This window comes from Dendropsophus ebraccatus, chromosome 11 (genome assembly GCF_027789765.1).
Source record: "Dendropsophus ebraccatus isolate aDenEbr1 chromosome 11, aDenEbr1.pat, whole genome shotgun sequence".
NCBI lineage: Eukaryota > Metazoa > Chordata > Amphibia > Anura > Hylidae > Dendropsophus > Dendropsophus ebraccatus.
The window spans coordinates 62708972-62721194 of record NC_091464.1 but is presented as its reverse complement, the minus strand read 5'-3'; the positions used below and the strand labels follow the sequence as shown (position 1 = coordinate 62721194).

Genomic DNA, 12223 nt, shown 5'->3' with positions numbered 1-12223 from the left:
TATCCCTGTCCCCTGATAATCACAGCAGTGCCCCCACAGGTCCCCAGTACTCCCATTAGTATCCCTGTCCCCTGATAATCACAGCAGTGCCCCCACAGGTCCCCAGTACTCTCATCAGTATCCCTGTCCCCTGATAATCACAGCAGTGCCCCCACATATCCCCAGTACTCCCATCAGTATCCCTGTCCCCCGATAATCACAGCAGTGCCCCCACATGTCCCTGGTACTCTCATCAGTATCCCTGTCCCCTGATAATCACAACAGTGCCCCCACATGTCCCTGGTACTCTCATCAGTATCCCTGTCCCCTGATAATCACAGCAGTGCCCCCACATATCCCCGGTACTCTCATCAGTATCCCTGTCCCCTGATAATCACAGCAGTGCCCCCACAGGTCCCCAGTACTCCCATCAGTATCCCTGTCCCCTGATAATCACAGCAGTGCCCCCACATGTCCCTGGTACTCCCATCAGTATCCCTGTCCCCCGATAATCACAGCAGTGCCCCCACATATCCCTGGTACTCCCATCAGTATCCCTGTCCCCTGATAATCACAGCAGTGCCCCCACATATCCCCAGTACTCCCATCAGTATCCCTGTCCCCCGATAATCACAGCAGTGCCCCCACATATCCCCAGTACTCCCATCAGTATTCCTGTCCCCCCTGATAATCACAGCAGTGCCCCCACATATCCCCAGTACTCTCATCAGTATCCCTGTCCCCTGATAATCACAGCAGTGCCCCCACATGTCCCTGGTACTCTCATCAGTATCCCTGTTCCCTGATAATCACAGCAGTGCCCCCACAGGTCCCCAGTACTCCCATCAGTATCCCTGTCCCCTGATAATCACAGCAGTGCCCCCACATGTCCCTGGTACTCTCATCAGTATTCCTGTCATAGGAATGCCCCCTTACTCCTGTCTCAGTCTGAAAGTGTCATTAGCTTTTCTAATTCCTAAAAGGAATTCAGTGATTGGTTTCCTATAGTGTAACTAATACCATATTATTGGTCAATAGCCAATACAGGAATAAAGTTTCTCATACTCTGTTTTCAATCTCAGGATGTTTGGTGAAGCCATCGTAGGTGCTGGTGGTCTTTAGCTTGCTTACAGCATATAGAACCTTGCATGAATCTTATTGTACACAACACTTCTGCCCCTTTCCCCTCTCCTCCTGCTCCCTCACTAATCAGCTCAGTGTTTGGTGACTTTTTTTTTCTTTAGATAAATAGAGATATGGGTGGGTGACCTTGAAAGCTCCCAGCACTTGTGGCAGCATCACCTCCGGGGACCTCCTCCCACTGGAGAAAGCTCTGGAGACGCACAGGGCGGATTACAGACACATGTACAGAAATTGTGCCTCTTAAAATACAAAGTGATAATTAAAAGTTTTCTACAAATGAAAGTTTTTTGTCTTCTGAAGAACGGAACACCCAGTGTCCATCTCTGCTAGTACACTGAGTGCCCCTCTCTACTGGAACACCCAGTGCCCCTCTCTGCTGGAACACCCATTGCCCCTCTCTGCTAGTACACTGAGTGCCCCTCTCTACTGGAACACCCAGTGCCCCTCTCTGCTGGAACACCCAGTGCCCCTCTCTGCTGGAACACCCAGTGCCCCTCTCTGCTGGAACACCCAGTGCCCCTCTCTGCTGGAACACCCAGTGCCCCTCTCTGCTGGAACACCCAGTGCCCCTATCTGCTGGAACACCCAGTGCCCCTCTCTGCTGGAACACCCAGTGCCTCTCTCTGCTGGAACACCCAGTGCCTCTCTCTGCTTGAACACCCAGTGCCCCTCTCTGCTGGAACACCCAGTGCCCCTCTCTGTTGGAACACCCAGTGTCCCTCTCTGCTGGAACACCCAGTGCCCTTCTCTGCTGGAACACCCAGTGCCCCTCTCTGCTGGAACACCCATTGCCCCTCTCTGCTGGAACACCCAGTGCCCCTCTCTGCTGGAACATCCAGTGCCCCTCTCTGTTGGAACACCCAGTGCCCCTCTCTGCTGGAACACCCAGTGCCTCTCTCTGCTGGAACACCCAGTGCCCCTCTCTGTTGGAACACCCATTGCCCCTCTCTGCTGGAACACCCATTGCCCCTCTCTGCTGGAACACCCATTGCCCCTCTCTGCTGGAACACCCATTGCCCCTCTCTGCTGGAACACCCAGTGCCCCTCTCTGCTGGAACACCCAGTGCCTCTCTCTGCTGGAACACCCAGTGCCTCTCTCTGCTGGAACACCCAGTGCCCCTCTATGTTGGAACACCCAGTGCCTCTCTCTGCTGGAACACCCAGTGCCTCTCTCTGCTGGAACACCCAGTGCCCCTCTCTGTTGGAACACCCATTGCCCCTCTCTGTTGGAACACCCATTGCCCCTCTCTGCTGGAACACCCATTGCCCCTCTCTGCTGGAACACCCAGTGCCCCTCTCTGCTGGAACACCCATTGCCCCTCTCTGTTGGAACACCCATTGCCCCTCTCTGCTGAAACACCCATTGCCCCTCTCTGCTGGAACACCCAGTGCCTCTCTCTGCTGGAACACCCAGTGCCCCTCTCTGTTGGAACACCCATTGCCCCTCTCTGCTGGAACACCCATTGCCCCTCTCTGCTGGAACACCCATTGCCCCTCTCTGCTGGAACACCCAGTGCCCCTCTCTGCTGGAACACCCATTGCCCCTCTCTGCTGGAACACCCAGTGCCCCTCTCTGCTGGAACACCCAGTGCCTCTCTCTGCTGGAACACCCATTGCCCCTCTCTGCTGGAACACCAAGTGCCCCTCTCTGCTGGAACACCCATTGCCCCTCTCTGTTGGAACACCCATTGCCCCTCTCTGCTGAAACACCCATTGCCCCTCTCTGCTGGAACACCCAGTGCCCCTCTCTGCTGGAACACCCAGTGCCCCTCTCTGTTGGAACACCCATTGCCCCTCTCTGCTGGAACACCCATTGCCCCTCTCTGCTGGAACACCCATTGCCCCTCTCTGCTGGAACACCCAGTGCCCCTCTCTGCTGGAACACCCAGTGCCTCTCTCTGCTGGAACACCCAGTGCCTCTCTCTGCTGGAACACCCATTGCCCCTCTCTGCTGGAACACCCAGTGCCCCTCTCTGCTGAAACACCCAGTGTCCCTCTCTGCTGGAACACCCAGTGCCCCTATCTGCTGGAACACCCAGTGCCCCTCTCTGCTGGAACACCCAGTGCCTCTCTCTGCTTGAACACCCAGTGCCTCTCTCTGCTTGAACACCCAGTGCCCCTCTCTGCTGGAACACCCAGTGCCCCTCTCTGTTGGAACACACAGTGTCCCTCTCTGCTGGAACACCCAGTGCCCTTCTCTGCTGGAACACCCAGTGCCCCTCTCTGCTGGAACACCCATTGCCCCTCTCTGCTGGAACACCCAGTGCCCCTCTCTGCTGGAACACCCAGTGCCCCTCTCTGTTGGAACACCCAGTGCCCCTCTCTGTTGGAACACCCAGTGCCTCTCTCTGCTGGAACACCCAGTGCCTCTCTCTGCTGGAACACCCATTGCCCCTCTCTGCTGGAACACCCATTGCCCCTCTCTGCTGGGACACCCATTGCCCCTCTCTGCTGGAACACCCAGTGCCCCTCTCTGCTGGAACACCCAGTGCCCCTCTCTGCTGGGACACCCAGTGCCTCTCTCTGCTGGAACACCCAGTGCCTCTCTCTGCTGGAACACCCAGTGCCCCTCTATGTTGGAACACCCAGTGCCTCTCTCTGCTGGAACACCCAGTGCCCCTCTCTGTTGGAACACCCATTGCCCCTCTCTGCTGGAACACCCAGTGCCCCTCTCTGCTGGAACACCCATTGCCCCTCTCTGCTGAAACACCCATTGCACCTCTCTGCTGGAACACCCAGTGCCTCTCTCTGCTGGAACACCCAGTGCCCCTCTCTGCTGGAACACCCATTGCCCCTCTCTGCTGGAACACCCATTGCCCCTCTCTGCTGGAACACCCAGTGCCCCTCTCTGCTGGAACACCCAGTGTCTCTCTCTGCTGGAACACCCAGTGCATCTCTCTGCTGGAACACCCATTGCCCCTCTCTGTTGGAACACCCATTGCCCCTCTCTGCTGAAACACCCATTGCCCCTCTCTGCTGGAACACCCAGTGCCTCTCTCTGCTGGAACACCCAGTGCCCCTCTCTGATGGAACACCCATTGCCCCTCTCTGATGGAACACCCATTGCCCCTCTCTGCTGGAACACCCATTGCCCCTCTCTGCTGGAACACCCAGTGCCCCTCTCTGCTGGAACACCCAGTGCCCCTCTCTGATGGAACACCCAGTGCCTCTCTCTGCTGGAACACCCAGTGCCCCTCTCTGTTGGAACACCCATTGCCCCTCTCTGTTGGAACACCCATTGCCCCTCTCTGCTGGAACACCCATTGCCCCTCTATGCTTGAACACCCATTGCCCCTCTCTGCTGGAACACCCATTGCCCCTCTCTGCTGGAACACCCAGTGCCCCTCTCTGCTGGAACACCCAGTGCCCCTCTCTGCTGGAACACCCAGTGCCCCTCTCTTCTGGAACACCCAGTGCCTCTCTCTGCTGGAACACCCAGTGCCTCTCTCTGCTGGAACACCCATTGCCCCTCTCTGCTGGAACACCCAGTGCCCCTCTCTGTTGGAACACCCAGTGCCCCTCTCTGCTTGAACACCCAGTGCCCCTCTTTGTTAGAACACCCAATGCCTCTCTCTGCTGAGCCTGTGATGCAGCACTTTGAGAGCACGGGAGAGTAGTGATTGTTTATTATATTGCCCCCTGCCGGCTGACACATTTTAAATAACTGCTTGATTTGGCCTTTAACTACTATATATATGGGAGCACAGAGGGGGCCTAAATAGTATACAGGAGCACAGCTGGGGCCTAACCACTATATAAGGGCACAGAGGGGCCCTTACATGGTGGCCCAGTGGGGCATTTATACTATATGGGGGCTCAGAGGGGGCTGCTGCGTGCATTTCCACCCGTGCCATAGACTCCATTCTATGCACGGGCAGATTCCACCATCCATCCAAAGAATGAACCGGTACACTCTCTGTACAGACGCCGGAATCTGCCCATGCATACAATGGATTCTATGGCACGGGCGGAAATGTGGGCGGCCGCCCGATTCCACGAGCGGGTGTGAGCTGCGGAATCCACAACGGGTTTTACGTCATGATTCCGTAGTGTGCACGTACCCGTAGAGTCTGCAGAGAAGAGTTGTGGCTTTGGCTTGATGGAAGAAAAAAGGAAAAGTGAGCGGCTCTGATCAGAGAAGATATCACCTGTGAGTGACTGGATATAATATAAGCATTTATATGGTTTGAAAAAAATGTGTAGCACTAGTATTTACCAATATATGGTCAATTTATAGGGGGATATTGGCTCATATATAGTATAGTAGTTGTATATATACACGTGTGTGTGGGTGGGTGGGGGTCTTTCTGTAATTTGCCTTGGGCAACAGAGTGGCTTGATATACCTTTACCCCTGGATATGTCTAGCAGTCACTGATCTCTTGCCAAGAGGTACACTACCCAAAAGTAGCCTCTGCAGGATGAGTATATAGATTTCTGTCTGGGTGCATAATCTTTTTGTCAATGAATGTACAGTATATAATGGGGTGCCACATACCTAACAATTCCTCTACCTGATAACTGTCTATTTCTCATGGGACACTTGAGCGCTATCAGTCCCAGCATATCAGACCTGAAGACTATGAGTGTTTCAGGTGCTATATATGTGTACATGTATGAGTGGATATATATATAAATGCTGCAATATAACCTGCTCCATGTATAGTTTAGGGAATTCCTCCTGGAGCCTTGTGGTACCAGTGGGAGGTGTGTGAGGCGTGGTGACTGCAGGGGAGTGGGACACACACATTGTAGCACACTTAGAGGATTTGTCAGCACAGCCCTGACTGTAAGGCACTAATCCTGCACTTAACCAGGTCACATAAGAAGCAAGGAGGCTGCCAGCCGGGGGACACACACTTTTTTGTTGGTGCAAGCATGGCAGACAGCGCAAGTGAGCAGCAGCCAGTGACAGATCTACAGCAGCAGCAACAAGTGATACAGAAAGCCAAGACTGGGGAGTGGGAGTCATCACTGAGCAATGGACAGGTGGACAGAGGTGAGGCTGAGGGGGCGGCGGAGGCTCCTGAGACTGAGGGGGCTGGAAGACACATGACTGTCGACCCTAATTTGGGATCAGGTACAGGGGGCATAGAAGGGACTGTGAACCACAATGGGGTGGAAAATGTAGAAAAGAAAGATGAAACTGTGACCCCCAATGTGGAGAAAGGTGCAAGAGAGAGAGAGGAGGCTCTGAACCCCAATGTGGAGAAGGGGGCAGGAGAGAAAGGGGAGGCTGTAAACCCCAATGTGGAGGAGGGGGCAGGAGAGAAAGGGGACGCTGTGAACCCCAATGTGGAGGAGGGGGCAGGAGGGAAAGAGGAGGCTATGGCCCCCAATGTGGAGGAAGGTGCAAGAGAGAAAGAGGAGGCTATGACCCCCAATGTGGAGGAGGGGGCAGGAGAGAAAGGGGAGGCTGTGAACCCCAATGTGGAGGAGGGGGCAGGAGGGAAAGAGGAGGCTGTGAACCCTAAGGAAGGAGAGAGAGAGGAGGCTCTGAACCCCAATGTGGAGGAGGGGGCAGGAGGGAAAGAGGAGGCTGTGAACCCAGAGGAAGGAGAGAAAGAGGAGGTTGTGACCCCCAGTGTGGAGGAGGGGGCAGGTGAGAAAGAGAAGGCTGTGAACCCCAATGTAGAGGAGGAGGCAGTAGAGAAAGAGGAGGCTGTAAACCCAAATGTGGAGGAGCGGGCAAGTGAGAAAGAGGAGGCCGTGACCCCCAATGTGGAGGAAGCAGGAGGGAAAGAGGAGGCTGTGAACCCCAATGTGGAGGAGGGGGCAGGAGGAAAAGAGGAGGCTGTGACCCCCAATGTGGAGGAGGGGGCAGGAGGAAAAGAGGAGGCTGTGAACCCTAATGTGGAGGAGGGGGCAGGTGTGATAGAGGAGGCTGTGACCCCCAATGTAGAGGAGGGTGCAGGAGGAATAGAGGAGACTGTGACCTCCAGTGTAGAGGAGGGGGCAGGAGGGTTAGAGGAGGCTGTAAACCTTAATGTGGAGGAGGGGGCAGGAGAGAAAGGGGAGGCTGTGACCCCCAATGTGGAGGAGGGGGCAGTAGGGATAGAGGAGGCTGTGACCCCCAATGTGGAGGTGGGGGCAGGTGGGAAAGAGAAGGCTGTGACCCCCAATGTAGAGGAGGCAGTAGGGAAAGAGGAGGCTGTGAACCCCAATGTGGAGGAGGCAGTAGGGAAAGAGAAGGCTGTGAACCCCAATGTGGGGGTAGAATCAGAGGAGAAAGCGGAAGATGTAAACCCCAATTTGGAGGAGGGGGCAGTAGAGCAAGGGAAAGTTCCCAGTGCCAATGTAGAGGAGGGGGCTGGAGAGAAAGAGGAGGCTGATCATCCCAATGTCGCAGAGAGTACAGGAGAGAAAGACAAGTCAGAGAACCCCAGTTTAGAAGGCACAGGAGACCTAGAAACACAGCAGGACAGCGGACAGGAGGCTGGGGAGCACTCAGCAGAAGGAGGTACAGTAGAAAAGGAGGAAGCTGGAACCTCCAGGGCAGAAGAGGATACAGGGGAGAGTCAGACACTAGTAGTATCCCTGGATGTAGAAACCACTGCACATGGGGACCAACCTCAGGCACCCACAGAGCCCACACCTAGTGCCACACAGCCTGACCTGGAGAAGGAAAGCCTAGAGAAGGATGAGAAGGAAGGTGGAAAAGATGCCAGTAGTGAGAGTAGTGAAGGAACCTCCAGCAGTGATGAGGAGGAGGAAGAAGAGGAGGAGGATGGTGGTAAAGAAACAGCTGGAAATGAGGAGCAAGAAGAAGGGCAGGAGGAAGAGGGACAGGAGGAAGAGGGAGCTGCAGGACAGAAAGCTAAAGAGCAAGCAGACACAGAAGGCAAAGATGGGGCAAAGGTAGAACCAGATCAGGTAGTAGGGCCTGAACCCATAGAGCCAGGGAGTAATATTACAGATCAGGTAGAGGGGGCTGCACCCATAGAGCCAGGGAGTAATATTACAGATCAGGTAGAGGGGGCTGCACCCATAGAGCCAAGGAGTAATATTACAGAACAGGTAGAGGGGGCTGCACCCATAGAGCCAAGGAGTAATATTACAGAACAGGTAGAGGGGGCTGCACCCATAGAGCCAGGGAGTAATATTACAGATCAGGTAGAGGGGGCTGCACCCATAGAGCCAGGGAGTTATATTACAGATCAGGTAGAGGGGGCTGCACCCATAGAGCCAGGGAGTAATGTTACAGATCAGGTAGAGGGGGCTGCACCCATAGAGCCAGGGAGTAATATTACAGAACAGGTAGAGGGGGCTGCACCCATAGAGCCAGGGAGTAATATTACAGATCAGGTAGAGGGGGCTGCACCCATAGAGCCAGGGAGTAATATTACAGATCAGGTAGAGGGGGCTGCACCCATAGAGCCAGGGAGTAATATTACAGAACAGGTAGAGGGGGCTGCACCCATAGAGCCAGGGAGTAATATTACAGAACAGGTAGAGGGGGCTGCACCCATAGAGCCAGGGAGCAGAGCTGGAGAAGAAGCAACACAAGAGATAAGTGATCCTAAAGTAGAGGAGTCAGAAAAAGTCTTAGATCATGTGCATGGGGATGTGAGGCAAGGACCAAGTGAAGAAGAGAAGGAGAAAACTGAGGAAAAGACAGGACAAGGTGAGCCAGGACTAAACCTTACAGAAGAAGACCACTTACCAAAGGAAAGCACTACAACAGAACGCAATGCTGTCCTGGAAGAGACAACTGAGATAGTGCCTGAGGACACCACAACTGAAGAGGGAGCCCAAAATACAGGATCTGAAACCAGTGCTGATGGAGGCAAGGAAGATGCAATACATAATGGTATGGTCCAGATGGTGGGCTTAGACACCCCTGTAGCAGGCAGTGAGGCCCTGCAAGAACATGACATCTGTCTATTTGTCAAGGTAAGGCCTCCATTCACAATATTCCAGCATTACAGTTTTAAGTAAATAAAAGTTTTCACATAAAGTTGTACACATTTCTGTTATAGTTTTAGTGTCAATGTCTCTGCATGCTTTTAGTGAATGGGAACACTCCTATTTACATTGATAGGCTGCAATCCAACACATAGCTGCACTCAGCTGAGAAGTAATACAATTGTATCCAGTGTAGATAATGCTCTGTGAGCTCTACAGCCTGGACCCCAGATTGATACATTGTACATAGCTAGTCCTGCTCTCAGCTGAGAAGTGACACAATTGTATTCAGTTTAGGCAATGCTCTGTGAGCTAAACATCCTGGACTCCCGACTGATACATGGTACATGGCTAGTCTTGCTCTCAGCTGACAAGTGATACAAAGGTCTGTGTTTCCCATTGGGCAGGGTTGGCGGCTGCCCAGGGGCCCATGAGTCATGGGTGGCCCCTCTGCCTGTGGTGACATCTCATCAACCTCCTTATCCTTCTCCCTGGTGTCTCCTTTGCCCATAGCCCCATCCCCCATGTGTGCTCTGTGTGCTAGCGGCACCACCAACCCCCGAGTTCCTCTCTTACTTTAGTGGCAGGCTTCTCCCTCCTTAGCTGCAGTACTCCAAAGCATCACCTCCGCCCCTGCTCCTCTCTTCCTCTACCACTCCCCCCTGCCCCCTGGGGGCCCCTCTGCCCTCTGGCTTGTATATACAGAGGGGAATCAACATGGCTCGTATATACAAAGAGGGACATCACAACATAGCTCATATATACAGAGAGGGGCAACAACATGACTCGTACACAGGGGCGTAGCTAATGTCTCTTGGGCCCTGGTGAAAGAGGTCAACTTGGCCCCCCCCTTCCTCGACCAAGCGATGCTGTTGGTATATATATATATATATATATATATATATATATATATATCTCAAGACTGATATTACCAATAATACCAGTATATAGGAAATATTATCAACATACATATTACCGCCATACTGTTACTAACCAAATCCTGTATACTGAGACCAATATTTCCAATAATACCAGTATATAGGAAGAAAATACTACCGCCACACCACAACCACTACCATCATCACGATATTGTTACTGACCAAATCCTGTATACTAAACCCAATAAAACACTGTACCAGATTACAAGTAACAAATACCACCACATACTGACTAATACCACTGTTACTGAATAACACTGCCACATACTGACTAACACCACCACTGCTACTGACTAATACCACCACATACTGACTAACACCGCCACTGCTACTGACTAATACCACCACATACTGACTAATACTGAATAACACCACCACATACTGACTAACACCACTGCTGCTACTGACTAATACCACCACATACTGACTAACACCACTGCTGCTACTGACTAATACCATCACTGCTACTGACTAATACCACCACATACAGACTAACACCACCCCGAATCGACTAACACCGCAGCTGCTACTGAATAAAATCCTCTGTACACAGATCACTATCATCTCATACAGTCATATAGATGTAGCCCCAGCTCTACACAGGTTCTGTACTCCATATACATTACAGTGCTGTTACATCAGGTAACTCAGAGGGGATGTCTTCTCTGATCGGAGTTCTTCCCTTTTTCATCTTCTCCATCTGCCCTGGGCCGTTATAAGAACTTCTCCGAGCCATGAATCTACAGAATCTACCAGACAGACAACTTAGGCTCCTCAGTCTGGCACCATTCTCATCTCTCTACACACTGCACTGTGTATTTGCCCCTTTCCACCCTCATTTAGTGGGTAGGCTGACTCTATGTGACCCCCTTATAGTATATGTCAGCCTCTGTGTGGTCCACTAAAGTACATGCCCTATTGCATACACTCCGCATGTGGTGCCCCTTATAGATGGCTCCCCAATGTTTCCCCTTATAGATGCCCCCCTATGTGTTGTCCCCTTTATAGATGGCTCCCCAATGTTTCCCTTCTAGATGCCCTCCTATGTGTTGGCCCCTTTATAGATGCCCCCCCTATTATCCCCCTTATAGATGGCCCCCTGTGTAGTACCCCTTATAGATGCCCCCCATGTTATCCCCCTTTATAATCCCCCTTATAGATGGCCCCCATTGTAATCCCCCTTATAGATGGCCCCCATTGTAATCCCCCTTATAGATGGCCCCCATTGTAATCCCCCTTATAGATGGCCCCCATTGAAATCCCCCTTATAGATGGCCCCCATTGTAACCCCCCTTATAGATGGCCCCCATTGTAATTCCCCTTATAGATGGCCCCCATTGTAATTCCCCTTATAGATGGCCCCCATTGTAATCCCCCTTATAGATGGCCCCCATTTTAATCCCCCTTATAGATTGCCCTCATTGAAATCGCCTTTATAATCCCCCTTATAGATGTCCTCTATTGTAATCCCCCTTATAGATGGCCCCCATTGTATTCCCCCTTATAGATGGCCCCCATTGTATTCCCCCTTATAGATGGCCCCCATTGTATTCCCCCTTATAGATGCCCCCCATTGTATTCCTCCTTATAGATGGCCCCCATTGTATTCCCCCTTACAGGTGGGCCCCATTGAAATCCCCCTTATAGATGGCCCCCATTATAATCCCCCTTATAGATGGCCCCCATTGTAATCCCCCTTATAGATGGCCCCTATTGTAATCCCCCTTATAGATGCCCCCCATAGTAATCCCCCTTATAGATGCCCCCCATTGTAATCCCCCTTATAGATGGCCCCCATTGTAATCCTCCTTATAGATGGCCCCCATTGTAATCCCCCTTATAGATGGTCCCCATTGTAATTCCCTTTATAAATGGCCCCCATTGAAATCCCCTTATAGATGGCCCCCATTGTATTCCCCCTTATAGATGGCCCCATTGTATTCCCCCTTATATATCATGGCCCCTATTGTAATCCCCCTTATAGTACAAAAAAACAAACACACAACTCACCTGACAACTCGCTCCTCCGCCGTGTCTATCTTCTCCTCGGTCTGGCTGTCGGCTGCCGTGCGGCTCCTGGCTCTGTCCCGTCCCTGGCCGCACATGCACCATAGAGCTCTGTGCGCGCAGGGGATGTTACTTCCGGCACAGAGGGCGCTTGTTGTAGACGCTCCCTGTGCTGGAAGTACCATCCCCGGCGCGCACAGAGCTCACAAGTTCACAGCTCTGCCGAGGGGCCCATTGAGCTGTTAAGACGGC

At 52.6% G+C, this 12223-nt stretch overlaps 2 protein-coding genes across 3 annotated transcripts in view; both read left to right on the top strand.

Moving 5' to 3' along the window:
* CLIC6 (chloride intracellular channel 6) overlaps window positions 1-12223 on the top strand; it is a 45587-nt gene that overhangs the window by 4660 nt on the left and 28704 nt on the right. Inside the window, exon 1 of one of the 2 annotated variants that reach the window (XM_069945426.1) lies at window positions 7943-9014. The exons of the other annotated variant lie outside the window; for it this stretch is intronic. Coding sequence (XP_069801527.1) covers window positions 8934-9014 — 81 coding nt within the window. The 5' untranslated portion in view covers window positions 7943-8933. Of the gene's footprint in view, window positions 1-7942; window positions 9015-12223 lie in introns of those variants that run through there. 2 annotated transcript variants of the gene reach the window in all.
* LOC138767416 (high mobility group nucleosome-binding domain-containing protein 5-like) lies at window positions 6000-8760 on the top strand. The gene is made up of 2 exons (XM_069944919.1): window positions 6000-7994; window positions 8698-8760. Exons 1-2 carry the CDS (start codon window positions 6000-6002, stop codon window positions 8758-8760), a joined length of 2058 nt encoding a protein of 685 aa, XP_069801020.1.

Coding starts and splice junctions, on each gene's coding strand:
- LOC138767416 (XM_069944919.1), top strand. CDS start 6,000: ATGGCAGACAGCGCAAGTGAGCAGCAGCCAGTGACAGATCTACAGCAG. Junction 7,995..8,697: donor CAAAGGTAGAACCAGATCAG/GTAGTAGGGCCT, acceptor ATGTGAGGCAAG/GACCAAGTGAAGAAGAGAAG.